Genomic DNA, 26,296 nt, shown 5'->3' with positions numbered 1-26,296 from the left:
TATGTAAAATCAACTTTTAATAAAAACATAAGATGTTAAAAACCATTATTTGACTTTATTAACCTTACTCATAGTGTTGAATACAAATGCAAAATTAAGTGGTGACCCTTATTTTTAGTCTATTTCAAAGCATGGTCTTTTAGATTTAAGAATTAGGGTAGATATAAGTCACAAGAGGGAGGGGAACCAAAAAACCAAGTTAAGAAAAACCCACTGATATGTTTATATGTTACAAAGTTTGAGGTACAGCCCTTAAACTCTTTTAAATGGTATTTTCCTCTGACTTTCCATTAATCTCACCAGTAACTGAACTTTTAAGAAGGCCCTATAATCTAACACACAAGTCTTCCAATTATAAACTGAAAAGAAATGTGGGCAGGTATGTGTACCAAGTACCTTATGAAATTCACTATGCACAGGTGAACTTCACATATAGATTTCAAAAATCAAAAGGACTATGATATTCTTAAAACCCAAAGGCTAGATAAGGCCTTCCAATCTTTTCTGCACTGTAAGAAATGACTTGATCTAATGATGTTAATGTAGAAATACATTATATATTTTAACATCAGTAAGATAGGACATTCAAGGGAAGAGCCAATAAAGCGTTCGCATTTTAAAACCAAAAGGGACACATCTTGGACACCTTAAATTACAAAATTCACTTCTAAGCAGGAACTGTTACTGTGTAACAAATACTGCTCATATTAAAAGTGCTGGTGACAAAAAAATTCAATACGCCCTCTCCACAGAATCTGTTCACATACATTTATATATAACTGTAACTGTAGTAAGAGTTTAAATGTTTAAGGTGCTCAAATTTTGCACTGCATGACTAATTCAATAAGTATTCATCTGCTACCTCTTTGTAGCAACTCCAGTTAGAGTGAATGATCCATGGGCAAAGGGCAAAAATGTTGTTATTTTCTAGAATGTGGCATTTGTGGAGCTGGAGTGCCCTCTATTGGCAACGAGGAAGACACACTCATTAGCTGTCCTGCATGCATTTTCTCATTAATTCGGAGTTCACATCCATCTTGAAGCATTCGAACTGCTATTCGGGCAATGTTCTTAGAGTCGTCAAGACCACTGTGAGGCCTCCCATCATAATCCATTCCTAGCTTTTCAAGCATTATAGTTAATTTGGTTTGGCTTCTAGGAACCTGAAAAATAAATAGCTTAGTAAATAATTCTTTAGTATTCTATAAATCACTGTGAAAAATAAGAAATTGAAAATTAACAGTAATAAAGTTAGGCAAAGGGCAAATACTCTTGGTTAAATGGAGCAAATAATTCAAACCTTCAGAGCTTAAAAAAATGAAGTTATAGATGAAAATACATATAAACAGAATCCTCAAGACATCTAAAGAATCTAGTTTTGTAATTTGACAAATCATTTATGAAAGGAAATGTATTGTTTTATTTATTTATTTATTCACTCATTCATTCATTCATTCATTCATTCCCTGGGGAGGGGGGCGGAGGTGGAGAAATGTATTGTTTTAGACATCTAAGTTAAAGCTCTACCATTTGAACTCAAACATTCTTTTGTATGGTATTTTACTGTAATGTGTTATTTTAATTGATAGACTCCTTCAGTGGATACACTGAAAAAAATCTAGCCTTTCTATGACTAAAGACAACAAAGATCAGGGCGGCTGGGTAGCTCAGCCAGTTGAGTGTCTGACTTGGTTTTGGCTCAGGTCATGATTTTGTGGTTTTATGAGTTTGAGCCCCACATGGGGCTCTGTGTTGGCCACACGGAGCCTGCTTGGGATTCTCTCTCTCCCTCTCCCCCACTCACGTTGTCTCCGTCTCTCTCAAAAATAAACTTGAAAAAACAATGATGAAGATCAAGAATGAAAGACATTATCATGTGATACTTTTCAACTTACTTAAATATAAATATTTAAATTTATTTAAATACTTGATAAACATAAAAATATCACACCCCAAATTTCAATATGCCCCTCCACTTTTGAGAAGCACCATTCTACCTTCTGTATATCACTACTGGGAAGATCTGTTAAGTTTTACATTGTGTAGTCTATATAGCTATGTCACCTAAACATCTTGGGGCTTCAGCTTCTTTATCTGTAAAATAAGAGTAGGGGCACCTGGGTGGCTCAGTCAGGCACCTGACTCTTGATTTCACTCAGGTCAGTCAGGATCTCACAATCGTGAGATCAAACCCCAGGTTGGGCTAGGTGATGAGCGTGGAGCCTGTTTGTGATTCTTGCTCCCTCTCTCTGCCCCTCCCCCACTCACGTGTGTGCTCTCTCTCCCTCAAAAATAAACTTTAAAAAATAAAATAAGACTAACAGTTATCCTGTTTACTCACTGGGTTATTAGGAGAATCACAAAGTAAATGATATAAAAGAACCATGATAAACATCATTAATTATCCTTAGCTGGAATTATCACCTTCTGGTCCTTTCACTAAATATCACCTAGAAAATGTGCTTCCAAAAATAATTTTTCCAACACACTGAACAACTTAGGTGAAATGGACTATCCCTAGACACACAACCCACCAAGACTGAATTGTTAAGGAACAGAAAATCTGAACAGACCTACAATAAGTAAGGAGGATGACAGAATTGGTAATCAAAAACCTCCCAACCAAGAGAAGCCCAGGACCAGATGGCTTCACTGGTGGATTCTAAAAAACATTTAAAGAAGTATTAACACTGATCCTTCTCTAACTCTTGCAAAAAACCGAAGAGGGAACACTTCCTAAATCACTTGATGAGGTTAGCATTATCCTGATATGGAGGCCAAAGACACTACAAGAAAACTACAGATCAGTATCCCTTATAAATACTGATGCAAAAATCCTCAACAATACCAGCAAACCAAATTGAGCAGCATATTAAATGGATTATACACCATGAACAAGTGGGATTTAGTCTTAGAAAGCAAGGATGGTTCAACATACAAAAATCAACCAATGTAAAAAACCACACTAACAGAATGAAGGGAAAAAAGAAACACATGATCATCTCAATTGATGCAGAAAAAGCATTTGTTAAAATTAAACACCCTTTCATGATGAAAACTCTCAACAAAGTAGGAAGAGAAGAAATCTACCTCAAAATAACAAAGTCCATATATAAAAAATTTACAGTGAACATTATATTCAATGGTGAAAAGACCGAAAGCTCTCCCTCTAAGATCAGGAACAAGATAAGGATGCCCATTTTCCCCATTCAAAACAGTATCAGAAGTTCTAACCAGAATAAGTAGGCAAAAAAAAAAAATAAAAGGCATCTCCACTGGAAAGGAAAAAGTTATCTATGTTTGCAAGTGTCGTGATCTTTTATTTAGAAAATTCTGAAGATTCCACCAAAAAACTGTCAGAACTAATAAGCAAAGACAGCAAAGTCACAGGATACAAAACCAGCACACAAAAAATCAGTTGCATGGAGCCCAGGGGGCCCAGACAGTTAGATGTCTGACTCAGGATTTCAGTCATTATCTCACGGTTCGTGAGTTCGAGTCCTGCATAGGGCTCTGCGCTGTCAGCTTGGGATTCTCTCTCTCCCTCTCCCTCTCCCCTGCTCATGCCTGCACGTGCTCTCTCTCTCTCTCAAAATAAATAAACTTAAAAAATCAGTTGTATTTCTATACAATAATGAACAATCCAAAAAGGATATTAAGAAAAAAATTCCATTTCAGAGCAAAAAAATAAAAAAGTTTAACCAAAGAAGTGAAAGACTTGTATATTGAAAATTACAAAATGTTGCTGAAAGAAATTAAAGACAACATACATTAAATGGGGAGACATGTTCATAAATTGAAAGATTTAATATTGCTAAATAATCAGAAATACTTAACACGATCTACAGATTCAGTATAGTCACTAGCAAAATATTAACTCAAAATGGATCAAAGACTAAACCTAAGAAAGAGTCAGAACTACAAAATTCTAAGAAAACCTAAGGGAAAAGTTACATGACATTGGATTTGGCAATGGTTTCTTGGATATGACACCCAAAAGCAGAGGCAACAAAAGAAAAACTCGATAAACTGGACTTCATAAAAATTTAAAACTTTCGTATATAAAAGGACACACTATCAATAGCAAAAGACAACCCACAGAATGGAAGAAAATATTTGGAAATCATAGATCTGAAAAAGGATTAATATCCAGAATATACAAATAATTCCTAAAACTCAACAATAAAAAAAAAAAATTACATGATTTCAAAATGGGCAAAAAGACTTATACAGACATTTCTCCAAAGACATACAACTGGCCAATAAGCACATGAAAAACTGCTCAACATCACTAATCATTCTGAATATACAAATCAAAACCACAGTGAGATACCACTTCATACCCATTACATAGCCATCATTTAAAAATATAAAAAGAGGGGTGCCTGGGTGGCTCATTTGGTTAAGTGTCAGACTTTGGCTCAGGTCATGATCTCAGGGTTTGTGAGTTCGAGCCCTCTGTCGGGCTCTGTGTTGTCAGCATAGTGCGCACTTTGGATCCTCTGCCCCAACCCCCCACTCCACCCTCCACCCTCCACCCCCCACTCTCTAGCCCTCTCCCAATGGAGCGTGCACACTCTCTCTATATCCCCTGCCTCAGAACATAAAAAACATAAAAAAGAGAAAAAAAGAAAATGGAAAATAAGTGCTGGCAAGGATACAGAAAAACTGAAACCCCTGTGCATGGCTGGTGACAATGTAAAATGGGGCAGCCACTATGGAAAACCATTTGGGAGGTCCTCAAAAAATTAAACATAGAATTTCTGTATGATCTAATTCCACTTCTAGGTATATGCCCAAAGAACTGAAAGCGGGGACTCCGTTATTTGCACCTGCATGTTCACTGGAGCATTATTCACAATGGCCGGAAGGTGGAGGCAACCCAACTGTCTATCAACAGATGAATGGATAAACAAAATGTGGTCTAAAAATATAATGAAATATTATTCAGCCTTCAAAAGGAAAGAACTTCTCAAACAACTTCTCAAACAATGGAATTATCACGTAGCTTTACAAAGGAAGGAAATTCTGACACCTACCACAGCACACACGAACCTTGAAGACATTACACTCAGTGCAATATGCCCGTCACAAAAAAAACAAATACCGGAAGATTCCCTCATATGAGGTACCTAGAGCGGTACAATTCACAGAGAAAGTGGCATGGTGGCTGCCAGGGGCTGGAGGAAGGGGCAACAGGGAGTCACTGTTTAAAAAGTATAGAGTTTCTGTTTTGGAAGATGAAAAAGTTCTGCAAATGGATGGTGGTGATGGCTGCATGACAATATGAATGTCCATCCTTCACTAAACTGTACAGTTAAAATGGTCAGAATGGTGCATATTGTTATGCTATGCCTATTTTACCACAAAATAAATCAGAGGTAACATGAAAAATCAGGGATTGTGCCAAAAAAAATTATCAGCTCTATTAAACAAGGGCCAATTCACTCAATCCTGTCTAAAACTGAAGAGCTGTGTGAGAACCTGGGTAAAGAGCACATAAACCTCACGCATTCTCTGGCCTGGCAAGAAGTTCTCAGCACGGTGACTGACTTGGAAGGTGAATGGCAGAAGTGGTAGGCCAGAAATTGCTGACTGGTTTGCAGAAGAGCTGCAGAAACTAGCCTAGACATTTTCATCACATAAACTAATTCAACAAGATAAGACCCTGGAGAAAACCCTTAACTTCAAGTGGTAAGATTCTTGGATTTCAAGGAAAAGTGAATCTTTGGGAAAATCATATTGCAAAAAAACTGCCAATGTTCACACTTTTGCTTAGGCTTGACAGTGAGAAAAGCTATTAGCAAGTCTCAAGACTTAATGTAAGCCATCTGGACAAATTGTAGAAAATTAGACAGTATTTTTCCTCCCTTTCAACACCAGAGGGTGACTAGGTAAAAAACCCTTTCTTAGAATCTTCTGCTCAGCCACAGAACTTCACTTTGAAAAGAGCTTTGTAATGTACAGTCTGACTGTACACTAGAGAAGAGATTTACTGATCTGCCTTTAGAATAGTCGTGGATTTAGGGGCGCCTGGGTGGCTCAGTTGGTTAAGCGTCTAACTCTTGATTTTGGCTCAGGTCGTGATCTTGCAGTTTGTGAGACTGAACCTCTGAGTCGGGCTCTGTGCTGACAGTGAGGAGCCTGCTTGGGATTCTCTCTCTCCCTCTCTCTCTGTCCCTCCCCTGCTTGTGCTCTCTCTAAATAAATTTAAAAAGAAAAAAAGAATAGCTGTGGATTTCTGCCAAAGAAGAGGGTCCAGTCATTCACAGAAAAGCAACGAATATTTCACTGCAGCTTTCAACCTTTTATATGTGTGAGTAATAAACCTCTTCTTATTTAACAATATGAAGAGCGAGCGCAGAAGCTGTCTCATTTCAGTGGAATACGAAATCCATGCAAGCTTGTCTCAAATCCTAACCAGAACTGAGTATTTGTACAGGAAAAAGAAAGACAAAAACAAAAGAACGAAAACAAACAGCTATCACCTTACCAATGTGCTTCATCCTTTTATTTCAAAAATGACATTTAATGTGTATAAAGAACTAGAAAAGAAATTAAAAACTAACATGTCTGCATATTTTTGAGTTAAACCTACACTTGAGTCTGATCATGCCACGCAGAAATAAGCTTTTTTATTTTCCAAAATCTTGTATAAAATTGTGTCTGTAGGCTGTATTTGTATCCGTATTGTTTCAGCCTACTCATAGAAAACTCAAACCCACTTTAAGTTTCAGCCAGTTATTAAACAGAAAAGTATTATGTTTGCCTTATGAATTTTTTAATTTATGAAAAGGAAAGAGATTAATTTCAAATTTAGAGATCTATCTATCTCCACTCCTAAGAAAGGCTGGATAAAGAGTAATTTTTGGTTTTAAAAGAAAAAAAAAAGAATACTTGTTTTTTTTGTTTTGTTTTTTTAAGTTTATTTACTTTGAGAGAGAGGGAGAAAGAGCACACATGCGGGGGAGGGACAGAGAGAGAGAGAGGGAGAATCCCAAGCAGGCTCTGCACTGTCCGCAAAGAGTCTGAGTCAGGGCTTGAACTCATAAACCATGAGATCATGACCTGAGCTGAAACCAAGAGTCAGACACTTAACCAACTGAGCCACCCAGGTGCCCCTGGAAAAAAGAATACTTTGTACTTGCCAAAGACCATACATTGTTAGACTCCTATATAGTAAAAATTTGTGCTAAGACTTTTAGGCCTGCTTGGATATGGGGGGGGGGGGGGGGGGATGGCAGAGAAGGAAACATTTTAAAAAGATAAATGTTAAGTTTCCTCAACTTACACTAATTGGCATCACAGTCAATAAATTTATGAACAGAAGAAATCCACATAGAAAAGAGCAGCCTAATAAACTGGTCAACATATACAGATTCACAAAGAAATATTACTCTGTACTCAAAAGAGCACTGGTTGGGTGCCTAGATGGCTCAGTTGCTTAAGCATCTGATTCTTGATTTCAGCTGAGACCATGACCTCACAGTTATGAGTTCGAGCCCAGCGTTCGGCTCTGTAGTGACAGCACAGAGCCTGCTTGGGACCCTCTCTCCCTCTGTCTCTGCCCCTTCCCCTGCCTCAAAATTAATAAATAAACTTTAAAAAATGTATTAAAAAGAAAAGAGTGGGGAGCCTGGGTGGTTCACTCGGTTGGTCCTCTGACTTAAGCTCAGGTCATAATCTCACAGCATATGAGTTCAAGCCCCGCATCAGGCTCTGTGCTGACAGCACAGAGCCTGGAACCTATTTCAGATTCTGTGTGTGTCTCTCTCTCTGCCCCTCTCCCACTCTGTCTCTATTTCTCAAAGATAAACTTAAAAAAAAAAAAAAAAAGAGCACTGGCAATGTTATTGCCTTAATATATCTGCAACTTTCTGAACACTCTAATGTATTGTGAACAATAGATATTTTTATGCAGACTTAAAAATTATGTTATGGCTTAATTAATTATTAAATTATTAATAATTATCCTTGGAATAAATAAAGGTTTGACAAAGATGTCCTAATATAAGAATGCATTGTCACCTGAGGTACAGCAAAAAAAAAAAAAAAAAAAAAAAAAAAGGGCCCAAGACCCTACAGATTTACATAAAACACAGAGCATAGAGACACATTTGAATTATCACATTAGCAAAATGCAGACAGTGGGAAAACCTACACGACAAATGGTTGTTTCTTAAAAATAAAATAAAACAATTGTTAGAGAGAAAAACAGGTGGAAAAGGAATTTAATTAGAGATTAAAAAATTTAAGAGACATGTCAACCAACTATAAATGTGTGGACCTTATTCTGATTCAAAACACAAAAAGTAGAAGAAAAAAATAAGGTGAAGAAGACTAAGAGGTACCAACTCCCAAGCATAAAGGAAGTCACAGGGATGAAATGCACGGCACGGGGACCAGTCAATACCACTGTAATAAGCCTGTATGCTAGCAGATGGTAACACGGATCATGGTGAGCAGGGGGTGATGTACTGAACTATCCGATCACTATGTTGTACACCTGAAACTAATATAACATCGATATCGACTATGTTTCGACTATGTTTAAAAAGCTAATTAAATTTAAAAAGAAAACTATGATATTTATGACTATTTGAGAACATTAAGGAATTCCTGTTGGTTTTTCTGTGTGATAATGGTATGGTGGTTATGCTTTTCAAAAGAATTCCTTATTTTTTGGAATTACATAACAACATGTTTACAGATCAAATGAAAATAAAGTTTGAGATCTGCTTCAATAGAGTAAGGAAAGGGGTAAGCAGGCGAAGATACAGATGAAACAAGGTTGGCCATGAGATTATAACTATTCAAACTGGGTAACGAGGGTTCATTATACCTGTCAACTTTTGTATACATTTGTAATTTTCCATAAAAAAAGTTTTTTTGAAAAATCATAAAATGAGTGAAAAGCTAAATTCACAAAGAAGTAAAAAAACACCAAATATAATCAAAGGACTAGTATCCAAAATAAATATCTATACGCAACCACAATTTATAATCTACAGTTACAGAAGAACTACCCAATTTTTAATGTTTATTTTTGAGAGGGCGTGCAGGTGAGTGGGGGAGGGGAAGAGAGAGAGAGGGAGACACAGAATCTGAAGCAGGCTCCAGGCTCCAAGCTGTCAGCACAGAGCAGAATGTGGGGCTTGAACCCACAAATCACGAGATCATGACCTGAAGTCGGATGCTCAACTGACTCAGCCACTCAGGCGCCCCAGATTACTCAATTTTTTTAAATGGGAAGATTTAAACAGGAACTTTACAAAATAAATTCAAATGGCTAATAATCATAGGAAAACAAGCTCAACCTGAGAAGCAATTAAACAAATGCATATTAGGACCTTAATGAGATGGCATCCCACATCCACCAGATTTGTAAACACTTAAAATGTCTGGCAACACCAGATGCTGGCAAAGACGTGGAGCAATTATGAACTCATCTACTCTTCTGGGGAGAGTGCAAATTGGTACAACCCCCTCAGAAAACTATTTTTGCATTACCTAACATCAATGATGCACATATCCTACAACAAGCAATCCTACTCGTAGGTTTAGACCCTAGAGAAATGAGCGCAAAGAAGCCCCAGAAGACATGCGTAAGAATGTTTATAGCACCACTGTTCATAAAAACCCCAAATGACCAGTCAAATAGAGCAGATAAACAAACTCCTGATATTCATACAATGAAATTCTACATGGCAATAAAGTTAACAACAGCTACATACATGACATCGATGAATCTCAAACATAATGCCGAGGAAAAAAGCAAAATGAACAATACAGCCAGCACGATGCTAAAACATGTTCAAAAACAGGCAAAAGTATAACGGATGTACATATAAACAGTAAAACTGTAAGGAAAAACAAGAAAATGATTTCCATGAAAGTATGGACTGTGGGGTAGGGGGCTCTGGGAAGAAGAAAAGGGGTTGAGTGAGCGGAAGTTACAAGGGATTTCACTTTAAAAAAAACTCCACTCTTCTGTATGTACACTTCTCAGCTTTAAAAAATGTCAAAACCACAAAAAATGTTTTCAAGGGAAAGCGCCTTTTCTCATGAAACTAGGATGTGCTTCATCAAAATGAGGTTGTAAAGGAAGAAAGAAGACAGCACAAGGTCTTACATGTGATAGAGAAACAAAGAAAAAGAAAAATCTCCTAGGATGATTTTAGAAAAAGCCTGAAAAACAAAAAGTTCAAATTAGAACAGGATTAAAAGTTCCAGGCAGGTAATCTCCAAGGAAAAAGGAGAGAAGGAGAGAAGGAGAGAAGGAGAGAAGGAGAGAGGGAGAGAGGGAGAGAGGGAGAGAGGGAGGGAGAGAGGGAGAGAGAGAGAGAAAATGAACACTGGAGGGCACCTGAGTGTTCTGAGTACTGGGGAGCAGTCTACAGTTTGAATGGAAAGTAATAGGATAACGACTGAAGGAGGCACTTGTTAAATCTGGGGAGAAGTTGTGAAGTCTCTAGTGTTACAAGAACAGAAGCACCTAGGAATAATTTGATTACAAAGATAATGTAACTAATTAGGAAGACACACAGAGGGGAAGGACATGCAGGTACTGTGGCTTTTTCACAGAGCTAAATCTTCATCTTCCATTGCAGGAACTCAAGAGATACCTCAAACCGAAAATTCAACAAATAGCATTAACCTATCATTTAAAAGTATGAAGGTAAATATTGGAAGAAAGAGCTACAAAAAGTTGAAATTGTCTGCCTTAGGAGAATAGGAACCAGTGCCGGTAAGGGCCAGAGTGGATGACTGCCACTTGTCATAAGCCTTGTAATACTACTTTTAAAAATTTACACTACACCTATGCATTAACTCTGATAAAATTAAAATTCAGTGGGGAGCATTTGTTCCACAAACAATTCACACATTAAATACCCCTATAGTTTCAAACCTCTGTTACTGAAGAGCATGTATATACAATTAACCTATTCAAATAATGGTAATAGATTTAAAGAAAAACAGCTCAACTTTCTAAATTCATAAGATCATGATCATATTCATGTTTAGATAGTAAGTAACATAGGTATATTGCCTTTTCCTGTGAAAAGCACCTAGTAAATCACAATGTGATGTACATGCAAAATGTAACAAGTTTATCAAGAGCAATATAATCAATAAAATGAAAATTTTTACCTTGTAAAAGTTCCCATATGACTTTCGAATATTGATCCACTTTTTAGCAAAAGGAGGATATTTGAGCCTGCTTAGCCGGCACTGAATATTCAGGAACTTACTCATATCCCACGAACTTGTAAAATAAAAACAGGGGTGAAAAACAATGAAATAAATACCATACTGTTCTTACAAGTAAAATCATTCTATTTGTTTTTGATTTACACATCCCCTTTCTTGCTGATATTCACATATATCAAACTTACAAAATTAACCTCTCTACCTCCAAAATACTGCTTCAAAAATAAACTTTAAAAAAACAAAGAAAAGTACAAGTCAGGTATATTAAATTTTTCTCACAAACTGACTAATTCTTACTAGGCTCATCATGACCATTTTCATGGTTCTGATTACTTGGGCAGACTTCTATGTTGCTAATTATTGTTTCATAAGCCAAAAATAATTCTGCTAAGCTTACTTTTAATGGCAAGTTTATCATATTAGGAAGTTCTTTGAGGGTGTGCTTTGAAACAAAACAAATGAACAAAATATTTCAAAGAGAAGAAAGTAGCTATTCAGGGGTTAGAATACAATTTGTTGTGTTACAGCATATGTTTCTACAACACTAATCAACTTATGTAGTTAAGTAGGAAAATACTGATTGTACAATATGGACGTTGTGTTGGTTTGTACATGGTTTTTCCTAGGAAAAAAGGAATCGGGACAATAGCTGTAGAAATTATAACCTTCAGCAGGAAAGAAAAAACTCTCAACTCAGCTGCTGTACTGCCAACAGTACTTTCAAGTATATTATTAAAAAATTAAAAACGAGTGCTTGTCCCCAGGATCCTATTGCTTCTGTGCATTTGTAATATCCTCTGAGGCAACTTCCACTTAATGTGAACTGCTTGCCTGCGTGGTCCAAATTATTTCTGGAGGTATGAGCTATGTCCCAGAATGTGAGGTTTTTACAGAATCACACATACTGTGTTATGACAAAAACACCTATATACTTTGGCAGGCACATTGCTCATTCACATTCAAAATCAACAGATTTCTAAAGAGGTCCATCAACATTTTCCCAAATTTCTACTTTTAAACACAATTATAATGTGACTATACTCAGTGCTTTTTTCCTATGTAAGGGTCACTAAACCCTTTATGTAAGTGACATCTCCGTTTTAGTGTGCAATCTGTCCACAGTTTGAAACAGAAGTCGATTAGGACTTTCTTCTTCAATCTTAATAGCACTATCCTTTAGGAGCTGCCTTGGCACAATGCCTGTAATCCTTGTTTTAATCTTTCTGATCTTCCCTCTAAATTTTTCATCTAACAAATGCTTTTTGAGCACACAAAATTTTGACTTCAGACTACAGTAAGCATTATGGAAGATTATATCAAGTAGCCCAAGTCCTTACCCTGAAAGGATTTTTAATCACCTTGCACACGTAAGTCTTACATAAATAAAGTTTAAGTCTATCAGAATATTTAGATGCCAACACAAATGGTACATATATAAAGCCTATGAGATATCCAAAAAACCAAAAATCAGTATGAGTTGAAGTATGCATAGTAAAACAGAAGGGCTTAATAAAGTAGTAAAGGAAGAGAGCCTTCTAGTAGAAGAAAAGCATGAAAAAGTGCACAAAGGACACACCATATGGTTCATGGGCCAGCATGACCACAGTGGAAAAGAATGGCAGGTGGATTAGGATACACAGGCTTCAGGTCTGGCTTGAAAGCCAGACTGAAGATTTGGGACTTCTTTGAGCAAGGAAGTGTCATGACAAAAAGGTCATTTTAGTTTTACACATTAACACTTATCCTTCCCTAGTCTTCTAGTCCTGGATTAGACTGTTACCATTGCTTTCCCTCCTCTCTTCGGTCCCTAGGATTCAAAGTTTAAGTAGAAATAAGAATGTGAGAAAAATATGGTCTCTTGTGGGAGACCCCAGAACTATCAGTAAATAATACTTTTTGTGGTTATTCTGAACATTAAATGAACATGAACATCTTTTATCTTTAAAAAGGAAATTACAAAAGATAATTTTGCTAAATACTCACCCATCTGTCAATATGCAATATTTATACTTTGTTCCTAACTCCTTCGATTTCATCCAGTCAATTACTTTTTTTAGTACCTGAGGGAAGGTATCAGCTCTGTCTACCTGATCCTGAGGATATAAAAGTAAAATATATAAAAATCAGAGTAGCTACATGTAGTCCTACAAATACTCAGACACAAACGTTGAAGAGAAAGGAACAGTAAGAGAAAGTCTCATCTATGATATTTTAAACTCTACGTGATTTCCTTGGCTGAGATCCACCTAACATTGCATTTTCAAGATAATTAAAGATTGTTTACAATCCTCCCCAAATGAAGATTTAAGATCATCCCCAGTGGTTCTCCTTTTTTTAAGGCCTCAACCTAGTGGCTGACTAATTCTCCGGAGTGGAGAAAAGGGAAATCTCCCAGCTACAAGCCACAGCCCTCCAACACGGTCTCCCTATCTCAAAGCTCAGATCTTTCTACAACAGATAACACACCGCTGCCAGACTGAGCTTCCTCAGTTGATCGTCACATCACTTCTGTACTTAAAATCCTGCAAACGTTCCCCAAGGCTTTCAGGATAAAAAGACACACAAGACTCTTCATGACCTGGCCTCCCTCGCCTACCACTGTAGCTGTATTTTCTACCACTTTAGCTGTATTTTTGACCACTTTCTTACTAGCTCATGCACACCTGACCATCCCCAACTACTGACAGTCCTACCATGCACACGTGAAATGCCCAGCCATTCTTTCCTGCCTATTGACCTATCATGATTCAGCCCAAGTTCACTAACTTGAGGAAGTCTGGCACAGGACAGCCCTCCATTCCCTCTGTCATAAGATGCCCATACTACCCTGATAAAACAACAACTTGCTCATTAGTCTTAACAATATTGTCACCACTCACTGGTTTAGTCTGTCTGTCCTCCTGAATACAGACTGTCGAGTGACCTGAGGAGACTGACTTAACTATCTCTGTGTCCCAGGTACCTTGGCAAATACTACAGGAAGCACTCAAATACTTGTTGAGTGAATGAGTAAATGAATAAGGGAACTAACTAAACAAAGGCCCTAACACATTACAACACAATAAAAAGATCAGAGACCTAATAAAACATTAACCTATATAGAAGGTCAGGTTATAAACAGATACATTTTAAAACTTCCAAGTCCAGCATGGTAACAATTATTCTACCAATGATCAAAAAAATTAAACCTTTAGATTCATCATTGCCAGTCCTTAAGAGGAAAGGCTAGAAAGATTTTACCAGGTATAAAATTTGCTTTCCTACTTTTTTCATATTATAATATGGAAAATCTTTATCAAGTAAGTACGTTGTTTATAATAATAATTTTTTAAACTATGAAATACAACCCTAATTTCAGAACCTCTTTCAAACTCTAGAAAAAAGAACATAGAATTAGAACCTGAGTAATTCCAGTTAGGTTGATGCAGAAATCAGAAAGTTGGGTGTTAATCTCCGGTCTCACATACTGCTGAAATGTATCTTCCTACAAGGAAAGGAGAGCAAGTTAAAGTATTTTCTATGACTTCAGATACATGACACAAGGTACATGAAATATTAAGCCACAGGAGACTATAATTTTATAGGTGCTTATGACATAACCCTTTCTAGAATTTTAACCATTTCAGGATAATTCTCTACTCCCAAAGCACTCTAATTTTGACTATGCTTCATAGTTTAAATTTTTTTAAGATAAAACAAGTATCTGAAAGCAAGCCTTCAAACCAGTTTACACATTATCTTGAGAAGCAAAATGTTGATAATTTTGTTTGTACTATTTGAAACTGTAAAGCTTAATAATGCAACCTCAACTTCAAGATGCTACCAGCTTTTTAAATAATAGTAAACTCTTTGAAAAAAATGCCAATCTTTAGTTATAATAAATTAGTTCTAGATTACTGCTCTCTCATTTACTCTTGAACAGTCTTTATTTTTATGTTGATTCCATGAAACTGAAATCTAATAATCAAAATTGAACTACATGAGATGTAGTAGTTTAAAGAGCAAGAATACTATATTTTTGTAGCCATTTTTATCCTCTTTGAGAAGCTCTCATGCTTGCCTTCTCATCTGCTCCCAACAAGTCTGTGAGCTCATAAGGCCGGTACTGTTACCATTAAGCTCAGACCTCCAAGCGCTTTCTCCTCTAGCCCAACACTGCCTCCCTAAACAAGAACATGCTAAGTCACTTTTAAAACTTAAGGACAATTTTGAAGCCTAAAGGCAGCAATCGCTAATACTAGGTAGATACAGAGAAAAAGACTTTTTGTGTGTGACAGAAGACTCAAAAAATTAAGAAAAATGTTCCATTTCCTAATAAATTCTTTCTTCACATTAGTACATTAAGCCAATGAGTTGTAAAGGTTAACTCTTGTCAAAGAGCAACATTCAACAACAGCAAAGAATGTCTGAACTTTAAAAGTTAGATGCTCTTTACTTACCAAATGCATTGCAGAAAGAAAAAGTCCACTTAACTGAATTTCTCAGATAAATGAAGGCTCTATCCTTTTAAGTATCAATATTTTCATAATTTTCAATGAAAATCTTTCAAAAATATGCTGCAACTTCCCTTCTCAATACAAGCAGGTAGTATCAAATATACCATTAATAAAAAACTTCATTCACTTCTATCAGAATGATTACCAGAGAATTATGCACTCGATGAGCAAATATTTAGCAACCACTTAAGCAGATTACATAGTAAGTTATCAAATGATCAGGGGAATTAAAAATTAAAGTAGAGCAGATAAGCAGGATCAGAAAAATTGGGTGTGGGGGATGGTTTCAGCTAGACTATTAAATAGATCATCACCTTTATGCAGAAGGTGAGAACCAAGGAAGGACTGGAAAGAAGAGAGGGAGTGTAGGAGGGAGGAATAAACAGCAAGACTTCTGGAAGAAAGGAATTAGAACTAAAGCCCTGGAGGTGAGGGGGTGGAACATGCCTGGTATCTCTGAGAAACAGCAAGCAGGTCAATATGGCATGATCAGAGGTGGTGAGAGGCCAGATCATGTTAAGGAATATGGCTTTTTTCTGAGTTAAAAGAAGAGCCACTGAAGGGAAGATGGGAAAGAGCCAAAGAAGGAAAATGGCTTCTATTTTATAAGGATCACTCCGCACACTATGTTGAGACTTGCTTTAGGAGACAAGGACAGAAACAGAGACCAGTTCGATGGTGAATGCAGTAAATCCAGACAAGAAATTATTGGGGCTCAGACTAGAGTCACAGGAATGCAGTTAAGTGGCTGGGTTCTGGATGAATTTTGAAGGCAGAGCAAACCGGAGTTGGTCTGGATGTGTGATGGGAAGAAACAGAGGAGTCCAGGATGATTCCAAGGTTTCTGAACTGAGTAAATAAGAATTGCCATCACTCAAGCTAGGGAAAGCTGAACACACAACAGGTGGAGAGTAAATTCACTTTGGGACATGTTAAGAGGTCTGTTTAAATGTCCAAGCAGAGATATTAAATAAGCTGCCTGGATTTGGGATTGATGTCCAGGTTGAAAATAAACAGTTGGGAGTCATTAGCATACAGACAATTTCTGAAAGCTTTGAAAGTAGATGGGATTAGGGGAGAGGATCTGTAGGGAGAACAGGACCTAGCATTGAACCCTGGGGCATCCAATATTAGGAGCTATGAAGAAAAGAAGGAACCAGCAAGGGAAACTGGAAGGGAGCCCAATGAGGATGGAGACGAATTAAGAGAATGAGGTGTACTGGCAGTCACCTGCAGCAAATACTTCAAGGACAGAGTGGTCAATTATACCAGCATTTAGAATGAGAGTCAGAGATGACACTAACAAATGATGCTAGTGGAGGGATAGGATTGAAGACCTAACTTAAACCCACAGTGGTGGGAGTTTAAGAGAGAATGGGAGGAAACAGCAGTACCTAACTTTCTCAAAGATACTTACCAGAAAAGAACAAAGAAATGGGGTAGCTGGCAGGGAAGTGGAATCGAGTAAAAGCTTTTTATGGTGTGAAAAATAACATGTCCGTATGTGGCGGGAACAATACAGTAAAAAGCAGTAAGTCATTAATGTCTCAATGAGGGAAGAGAAAGGCTAGAGCAGTAAATTTGAGTAAGAAAGAAAAAGTGGAATCTAGTGAGTTATGCAAGATTATTACAGTCGTAGCAGTCATTTTTCCTTTTAATTTACGGACTTCCATCTTCCTTGGGCAAGGAAATTATATAAACAGGCTGATTATAACTAAAAGAGATTCTGAATAACACTAAGAAAAAAATGTATGCATTTTTATACACAAGCCTTTTATACTTGCTCCCAACGTTTTGGTGGCTACTGGCAATGGAAGAGAAGTAACTTTTAGACAGATGAGATGTTATGATATGTTTGCTCAGATTTTACAAGGCAAATAGTAGTGTTTTGGAGAACTCCTTCCGACTTCCAGAACGAATAGGACAGTGACAACCAATAGTACAGAGCCAATATATTATATGGCTCAAAGCCAAGGTTACGAGTGCCATATGTCCCTAAACTTTTCACCAGAAAGATGGCCAGTTCTAAGTTGAAAGGCAATTTCTGTAATTTGCCATTTTTAGAGATCAGAGCCTATAGGAGTCCACAGCTGTGGTTCTTAATCCTGACTGCATGTCAACTGAGAAGCTTTAAAAACATGCTGATGTCAGGGGCCCCACCACAGAACAGCTAAATGAGAATCTCTGGGATGAGGGCCAGGCATTTTTTTTTTTTTTTTTAACTCCCTAAGAGATTCTGATGTCCAGCCAGATATGTGTTCTAACCAAACAAAAGAAACAATGTAATTTTAGCTCCTGGAAAAGGAGAGAAGTAGCCTCTGAAATTATTTCATTACAGCTTTTCTATTAATCAAGCTGATACATAGTACACAACAAGAGCCAAGAGCCCACTTTTAAATTCTAATTCTAGCTTTAAAATAGCAAATGAGGGGCGCCTGGGTGGCTCAGTCGGTTGAGCGAACGACTTCGGCTCAGAGCATGATGTCGCGGTCCGTGAGTTCGAGCCCCACATCGGGCTCTGTGCTGACAGTTCAGAGCCTGAAGCCTGTTTCAGATTCTGTGTCTCCCTCTCTCTGACCCTCCCCCGTTCATGCTCTGTCTCTCTCTGTCTCAAAAATAAATAAACGTTAAAAAAAAAAATTTAAAAAAAATAGCAAATGAGATCCCTGCTCTACTAGAGAACACCAGAATAGCTGCAGCTAAAAATGAAAAATCAAAATGTAACAATTCACTTACTATTTCTAAGGTATGGGTATTCAGTAAAACCACAGGAAATTCAATTATTTCATGTATAAACTCAGGTGGGTTACCCTCTTCACAAGTGGCTTCAAAATCAATGATACAAATGTAGTCATAGTAACTGTCAGCACAATTGCCCTCTTTCAACATCAGCTTCTGTTTCTTGTAATAGTTTTTCAGCCTTTTCTTTAGCACATCCTTTACTCCTCTAAGGAAAGAAAAAAAAAATTAACTCTTAGATGAGTTTTACAATCAAAAATCTGAACTCTTACCTGCTGGCAAAGGACTGAACTGGCAGTCACAGCATAATTTAGCAAATATTAACTAGAATAAATGTAAAGAAAGCAAGACTTAAGGCTAAGTTAGCAAAGAATTAAAATCAAATGTAACACAGAATATTTTCCTTCAGAAGTAACTTTTCATTTTTGTAGTACATAAGAGCATTTCTCCTATACCGGTATTTCAAGCCATACACCTTGTTAGCATACACTGCCTATATAGCCATACTGCCTTATACCAAAATGATATACATAATACAACAACTGAAATTAATGTTGAACTATTCTACAGGCCAAACACAAATTTCAGAGTAAGAAAATTCAGGTAAATGGAATATTTATGTTATCTTTCTTTTTGGTTTTTATAGGTTAGACAACTAAAATACCCATATGAATAAGAAAGCATTATGAGCCTTGCATATAAAGTTGAATGTCTACTAGCTAGGAAAACTCATTTGGAAGATACCCTAGTGTAAACCATGTCCAGAAGAACAGCCATACTCAATAGGTTCTTAATTGGAAGGTTTCTTAATCTACCATGGATAGAATTTTACTTAGAAGATTACAGATATTTTCAAAATATATGTTCTACAAATAGTGGGTGGAGAAAAAATTGTACTAAGTAGATAACAATCACTGGTAATGGTGGTCATGTACCTCAAACAGTATGTACTTCACTTCTAAAAATTAAAAGTCATGACTAGTGCTCAGACTTCCTTCAGTGTTACTTGTTTGAGTCCTATTAATGGTTTACAAATACAAAATGGCAGTAAAAATAAAAGGACCTAAACTGTAGCCAGTGTGCAATGACAACTAAGGTATTTTCGACACATCACTAATAACTATTAAAAAAAAAATTTTAGGGGCACCCGGGGGCCCTCAGTCAGTTGAGTCTCTGACTTCGGCTCAGGTCATCATCTCACAGTTCATGGGTTCCAGCCCCATGTCGGGCTCTGTGCTGACAGCTCAGAGCCTAGAGCCAGCTTCGGATTCTGGGTCTCTCTCTCTCTCTGTCCCTTCCCCGCTTACACTCTGTCTCTGTCTCTCAAAAATAAATACGTTAAAATTCTTTTTTTAATTTAACCTTTTACTTTCCTTCCCAAACTACCACTGAAAAAGAATCCTATTCATGAGAATATTGATAATTAACCAGTTTGTTGTTTTAAGACAGAATGTTTTAATATGTTTATTTGCTTTAGATTTTCTAAATTACCAAAATGGGAGCACCTGAGTATTTCTTGATCTCGGCTCAGATCATGATCTCACAGTTCGTGGATTCATGCCCTGCGTCTGGCTCTGTACTGATGGTGCAGAGCCTGATTGGGATCCTCTCTCTTCTTCTCTCTCTGCCCCTCCCCAACTCATGCTCTATCTCACTCTCAAAAAAATAAATTAACTTTAAAACAGAGGATAAATATTGCTTATAAGAAAAAAGAGATAATGAGGACCCAGAAACAATAACCATTTTCACCTACTGCATGCAGTCCATTCTTTTCTTGATGCTGACAATTAACTATCAAAATTCTGCATTCCAAAGGTCACTCATTCCTACTCCAAGCTCCAAGTCAACAGAAAGTGATTTGTTTTACAAAAATTTACTAAACACAGAGAGTGTATACACTTCACAGAAGATACACACACATACACACACACACAGTTGGCTAAGCTGCATTGTTTTCTCATTCAATATCCAGTTCAATATAATGCATGCTATCATTCTGCATATTTTTAAAAGCTAAAACAGAAAAAAACATATTTCCTGATAGGTGAATAATTTTTTTAAATTACTTGGTTTCAAAGAAACCCTCTTTATAAAAATAACACAAGTGGACAAAATAAAAAAAAAAATATGTATATATATATATATACATATATATATATATATATATCCAATCTCAGTAAGATGTAATTAACCATCAACCAAGTGAGCAACTAAAAAAATTTTAAATATATTTAGTACAATAAAATAGCTATTTCTGTACATTGCTGGTAGGTAGACTGTCAAAATACTCACGGTTGTTGACTCAGCACTCTTAGCCTACTGGCCAAGACACTGCCATAAATAATCAAAGGTGCACATAAAGATTCACTTACAAGAATGAAAATTGTAGCTACTATGTGAATTGTTAATAATGGTTATCTCTTTATGGTAGGATTACAGATGATTGGCTAATTCTTCAGTGTATTCAAGATTTTCTAGGATAAGCATATACTACTTCTGTATTTTTAAAAAGTTATTGTTAATTACCTGGTTTCAAGCTTGAATTCTGAAAGCTTAGCTCTGAGTTCTTCCTTACTCATTCTATTAATGCATCCATTCGTAATAGCAATCTCTTTGTAAACTGGGTCACTGAAATCACTTGCACTGGAGGTAATGAACTTAGATCCTTTGGTTTCTTGGCCATCAAATCTACATTGTTGCTTTTTCTACCAAAAAAAATATATATACATATAGATAAGCTTATAATTAATACAAACATCTTAAAGATTCAAACTCCTGAGGCCTATTCATTACTACATGTTCAACGAAAAGTGCATAGAAAGAAGACATGTTTCCAATACGATTTACCCTGCTCTCTTCTGAGTCATGAGATTTCTTAAAGGAAATGAAGCTAAATAAAAATAGCACCAGTGCTGGGAGCACTTCACTACAGAGCCCCAGCTGACCATTTACTAGCAGCATGACCTTGAATACTTACTAGCCTCTGATCTTCAGTTTCCTTATCTATAAAATAAAGAATAATAACTATTCCAAGTCGCATTTGGTATTTGGTAATGGTAAACAGTATTTAAACAAGGTTATTATAAAGATTAAATGAGATTATGTGTATCGGGCTCCCAACACCATGCCACCTACCATACCACCATGGCTATTAATGGGAACTTTATTACCATCATAGACTACAGAACAGACCTTTTCACAAACATTCTAAAATTTCTAAACAAACCAATTTTTAAAAGAACTTTTACAACATTGTGCATGTATAAGTCAGTGACATCCTCAGAATTTTTTAACCTCACTTCATTTCACTAAGTTAACAGAATTGACCAATATAAAAACAAAAGGGACTATACAGAAACCTAGTTCATAATCTCTTAGAACCCCAAGCAAAGAAGGAAATGTATTCAGCTTCAAAACACACAATTTCCCAAACCCACATATATACCAATTATTCTGGAGAACTACAGTTAGTGTATCATAAATCTTTCCTCTCCTTAAGTCAAACTCTGTGTTAAGAAAAAACTGAACCCAAATGTAATCACTCCACAGGTAGTCCAAAGTTATTAATATGCCAAGTTTCAAAGTTCCATTTATAAGTTAACAATTTTCCACATGCAATGTTACAAATATTAGGTATGCTCCAGAATTTTCAAGAAGACTTTGGTACTGGGGTGCCTGAATGGCTCAGTCAGTTGAGCATCTGAGTTCAACTCAGGTCATGATCTCATGGTTCGTGGGTTCAAGCCCTGCGGTGGTTTCCCCCCACTCCTGTCCCACCCTGCACTCTCTCTCTCAAAAATGAATAAACGTTAAAAAAAAAAAAAAAACCCACTAACAAGAAAATAAACTTAATTAAAAAAAAAAAACTTTGGTACTTAGCATTAATCCATATTAGTCTGTTAATTTAGTCATAATTTACTACATTGTCCCCATAAGAACTAATTACAGGTTAAGAGGGAATAACCATGGACAGGCCAAATTCCCTGACTTAGCACTAATCCTAAACGTTCAGGGACTATTTCTCGCTCAAAGCTCTCAAATGTGTGTTTAATACAACACACATTTACTAGAAATGTAATGCTAGGTACTATGCTAGAGCACTCAAGAATTATTCCTATGTCTTCAGAGGAAGAGATCAGAAATCCCAATGTGTAAATTGTCCATATACTGAAGAATAACTATATTGAAATTCCTTGTTGACAAATGGTTAAAAAACTTTACTAAAGCTATGGAAATAATTAGTTTTCAATAATACATTAAATTTACAATACCTGGCTACTTTATTGCTAGAATTTAATCAGGATAATTTATCCTTTGTCTTTAAACTTGCGGTGAATTTTAAACTCCATCTTCAGTCGGGTTAAAATTTAGGTCAACAATGAGTAACAGTTTGTCTACCAAAACAGATGGCTCAGTCAATTTAAGCAAATTTATTCTTTGGCTAAGTCCTCTCTCTGATTCACTTGCTTAATTCTTACCTAAAACTGCAGCTACAAAAATTACCCAAAATAACACTAAGGTCTCTTAAATCTGCTGTAAATCATGATTTCTGTAAAGGAAGATCTGCTTCCTCTCCCAGGTCCAACTCCAGCTCTTTCAATGAAGCTCAGGGCACGTGAAGGTCTGGTTCTCAGTGATCAGTGTCTGCTCCCAAATTTAAGGTCTACACTAATGGTTTCTGAAGAAGGTTGCTCAAGTCAACCCACTAAGGAGTAAAAAGAAAATATTAAAAACCCGCATGTACTATAAATCTAGTAAAATGCATAATTATTTTACTAAACAATAGATTGACAATGACATCCTCCCCAATGTCTATGTCCACCTGTCACAGGTCACATAAAGTACCAGACATATAATGAGAAAAGTGTGGGCAGATTCCATATTATGGAGAGGAATATTCATTTTCACAGTATTGTGACCTTCTGCAGTTTTTCTGTATTCAAATAAATGACTGTACAATTTATATGATCTCAAATAAGAGAACATATACAGTATGGGAAGTGACTATGAAAAACTTTTATACCAAAAAGAGGCTTACTGTCTTACCACGCTTTTGAACTTAAAGTTGAGTTACATATTTTCTTTTGCAAGACAGGTATTCCAAAATTGCTGTCATTTTCTGTGATGAGAAAGGGATTAATAGCTTGAAACTTAAAAGGTTTTCCTTTCAACACAACTTGTTATTTCAACATGAAAGAAAAGGTTTTAACAGTGAGATAAAAAGATAACTGCTTATCAAAAGAAACTTTTCTCTGTAGCAAGAATATTTTGAAAATAGTTATTTTGGAAATGTTTTCATATATGATTGCCAAAAAAACTGCATTACCTACGAAACAAACAGCCTCCGCAACTACACGCTAAAAAAAAAAAAACAAAAAAACAAAAAACAAAACCTTAGAAGTATAATTTAGCCTGATTAAAATTCTTCCAAAAGAAGAGTTCTGATGAAAGGTGTACCTACTTGGTTAAAAATGTGAAAATGTAATACCTATCAGTTTACAAAAACAACTGACATTAGGAATAATGAAAATGGATTTAGCAATGTTCCAACAAAATACTTTGCTTGCCTGAGACAGGAAAACAAAACAAAACTGTTAATAGTATCCAACAATACGGGGCGCCTGGGTGGCTCAGTCGGTTTAAGTGGCCAACTTCCACTCAGACCATGATCTCACAGTTCGTGAGTTCGAGCCCCGCATCGGGCTGTGTGCTGACAGCTCAGAGCCTGGAGCCTGCTTCAGATTCCGTGTCTCCCTCTCTCTCTTCTCCTCCTCTGCTCATGCTCTGTCTCTCTCTCTCAAAAATAAATAAACATTAAAAAAAAATAGTATCAACAATAAGTTTTTAACAACTATGAGTCACTAAAACCAATTTGGAACACAGACCTAAGTCTTATGTTGCTATATCTCAAAGTTTGAAGACTTTCAAAATATACTGAAGTACATCCAATTATTTTGAAGCCAACTTACATGACGATGTTATTGACAGCATCTCAGCCTGAAGAGGGAGGTGGGTGGAAAAGAGGTTCGTTAGAGAGAGGCAGCATCCAAGGCCTTTCGGAGTGTGTATCTTAAGGAGAATGGGACAGCTATGCAAAAAACCCAAAAGAAGGTCGTGCAGAACAAAGGGAGCATCAGAGATCCTTAAGAAGAAAGACTATCCACCATAAAAGAACCCATGAAGCTAAGGGCTGTGACAGCAAAAGGGAAGAAGTCAGCAACGGAGGCAGGAGCCGGGTCCTGCCGGGCAGCCAACTGAAGACTAAGCTGGGGAAAAACACATCAGATTCATGTCACTGAAAGATCATTCTAGCTGCTATTTGGAGAACTGGCTGTTGATGGAAGAGTTAAGAGCAAGGAAGCCTCGTGCAAGTACCCACTCTATGAAGTGCTCAACATACGTTACTCAAATGAAATGGGCCAACTTCAGCATTAGGATTATTTACAATCTGCAGCGCTAGTTACCAATAATGTATACCTGCCAAATGAGATGAACAAGGAAGTTTTGAGACCGCCTTTACAGTTCTGCTCCGTACGGGGTTCTACCAGTGAGCTGTCAAAATCACTACGAAAAGCGGCCGTGTAGAATATCTATATGAAATGGTAGCAAATGGGCAAAAAGCTCCGATAATAGGCGCAATCACCCTCCGTTAAGGCTGGGGGGCGGGGGGCGGGTAATGGACTTCGGGTCCTAGAAATGACACGCCTAGAGCGTATGGTGCGAGTTTTAAAAACATAACCTACCTAAAAGGGCTAGACAGAATGACTACAGCAACAGCGTGCCCTGAGTATTTAGAGCAGAATTCCCCCCCAGAACTTCTAAAACCACAGTTCACACACTTCTCGTCTTGACTATTTCCTCACATCACATTGCCAGAGGATAAATTCGGCGACAGGGGGGTTGGAGACAACCAACCCGAGGAAAGGCGCCGGGGATGGGAACAGGGGGAGCGGCCGGGGTTGGGAGTCGAAAGACTGACGTTTCTGCGGAACAGCCTAGAAGGCAGGGGCGCGGGAGTCCGGAAGGGCCGGGCACCGACGAACGGGCGCGGCGGACTCACCTCAGGATTCGGGTTCCGCGGCTCCTCCCCACACTCGGACCGGGGCGACTCCAGCCGCGCGGGAGCCACGGCCTCGCTGCCAGGCTGTTTGCTCCGCTCATGCTCCATGCCGGCTGTCACGTAAGGAGAGAGCTGCCGGAGCCCGACACTCGCTCACTCTCACTCGGCCAAGCCCGAAAGCCTCGCCTTTCTCCGTTGAAAAATTACCGGGCTCGCGTTCCCGCGGCGGCGGCCACACAAACTCGAGCGGACACCTCCCACTTCCGGGAGCGTGTGGCGTCCACACGCCGCGCAGGCGCAGTGGGCGGGCGCGCGCGGAACGCTAGCGCCTCTGCCGATGGGGGAGGGAGGAAGAAGGCGAGCGAGGCGCGCGCGGGAGACTACTAGTCAGACGTCGCTGCGCGGCGAGGTGTCCCGTTGCCGTTACACCAGTCTACACCAGTCACTAAAGAATACCGCCAGGATACAAGATCCCGTCACCGTATTTCCTGAGAAGAAAAACGAGAGGTACCAGGGGGAGCGGTAAACTTCCACCGTGGCAAATAACATTTGTAAAATAATTTCCGTTTTCCGTGAGGAGTGTAAGACGTCTGCTTCTGGACCAGAGAAAATGGGTCTGGACTTACTAAAGACTGAAGGAAATATATAAACAACTGTTTTCAGACATTGGGCAATAGGAAATTCTGGACCGTTGTGCCTGAGAGAAGAGAAACAAGATCGACTCTATATCACCCTGGCTTTCTGCCTAAAGGCAGTTTTCAAGTTGAGGCGCAGGGAAGGGGGACTCAAA

The 26,296-nt window shown here is 37.7% G+C and overlaps 1 protein-coding gene across 2 annotated transcripts; it reads right to left on the bottom strand.

The window, feature by feature from the left end:
- On the bottom strand, nt 1-25,778 carry ERI1 (exoribonuclease 1). Of its 2 annotated transcripts, none has more exons than XM_019466800.2 (7): nt 25,507-25,778; nt 20,973-21,151; nt 18,444-18,654; nt 14,612-14,695; nt 13,195-13,304; nt 11,152-11,266; nt 1-1,163 (listed from the first exon to the last, which is right to left on the bottom strand). In XM_019466800.2, exons 1-7 carry the CDS (start codon nt 25,612-25,614, stop codon nt 921-923), a joined length of 1,050 nt encoding a protein of 349 aa, XP_019322345.1. In that variant the 5' UTR covers nt 25,615-25,778; the 3' UTR covers nt 1-920. The 2 variants fall into 2 exon arrangements, with proteins under 2 accessions (XP_019322345.1, XP_053756900.1); XM_053900925.1 differs by lacking the exon at nt 25,507-25,778 and adding an exon at nt 24,416-24,434.
- Nucleotides 25,779-26,296: the final 518 nt, after the last annotated feature.

This window comes from Panthera pardus, unplaced genomic scaffold (assembly GCF_024362965.1).
Source record: "Panthera pardus isolate Hobbes unplaced genomic scaffold, ASM2436296v1 HiC_scaffold_13, whole genome shotgun sequence".
NCBI classification, from domain to species: domain Eukaryota; kingdom Metazoa; phylum Chordata; class Mammalia; order Carnivora; family Felidae; genus Panthera; species Panthera pardus.
Note: the sequence above shows the minus strand (reverse complement) of the source record. Positions and strands in the feature narration are given on the sequence as shown.

Excerpts from the sequence above, each read along its gene's own strand:
- ERI1 (XM_019466800.2), bottom strand. The coding sequence starts at position 25,614 with ATGGAGCATGAGCGGAGCAAACAGCCTGGCAGCGAGGCCGTGGCTCCC. Across the intron at positions 14,696-18,443 it reads ATACCCATACCTTAGAAATA|GAAGATACATTTCAGCAGTA; the intron begins GTAAGTGAATTG and ends CTTTCCTTGTAG. Across the intron at positions 1,164-11,151 it reads CATATGGGAACTTTTACAAG|GTTCCTAGAAGCCAAACCAA; the intron begins GTAAAAATTTTC and ends TTTATTTTTCAG.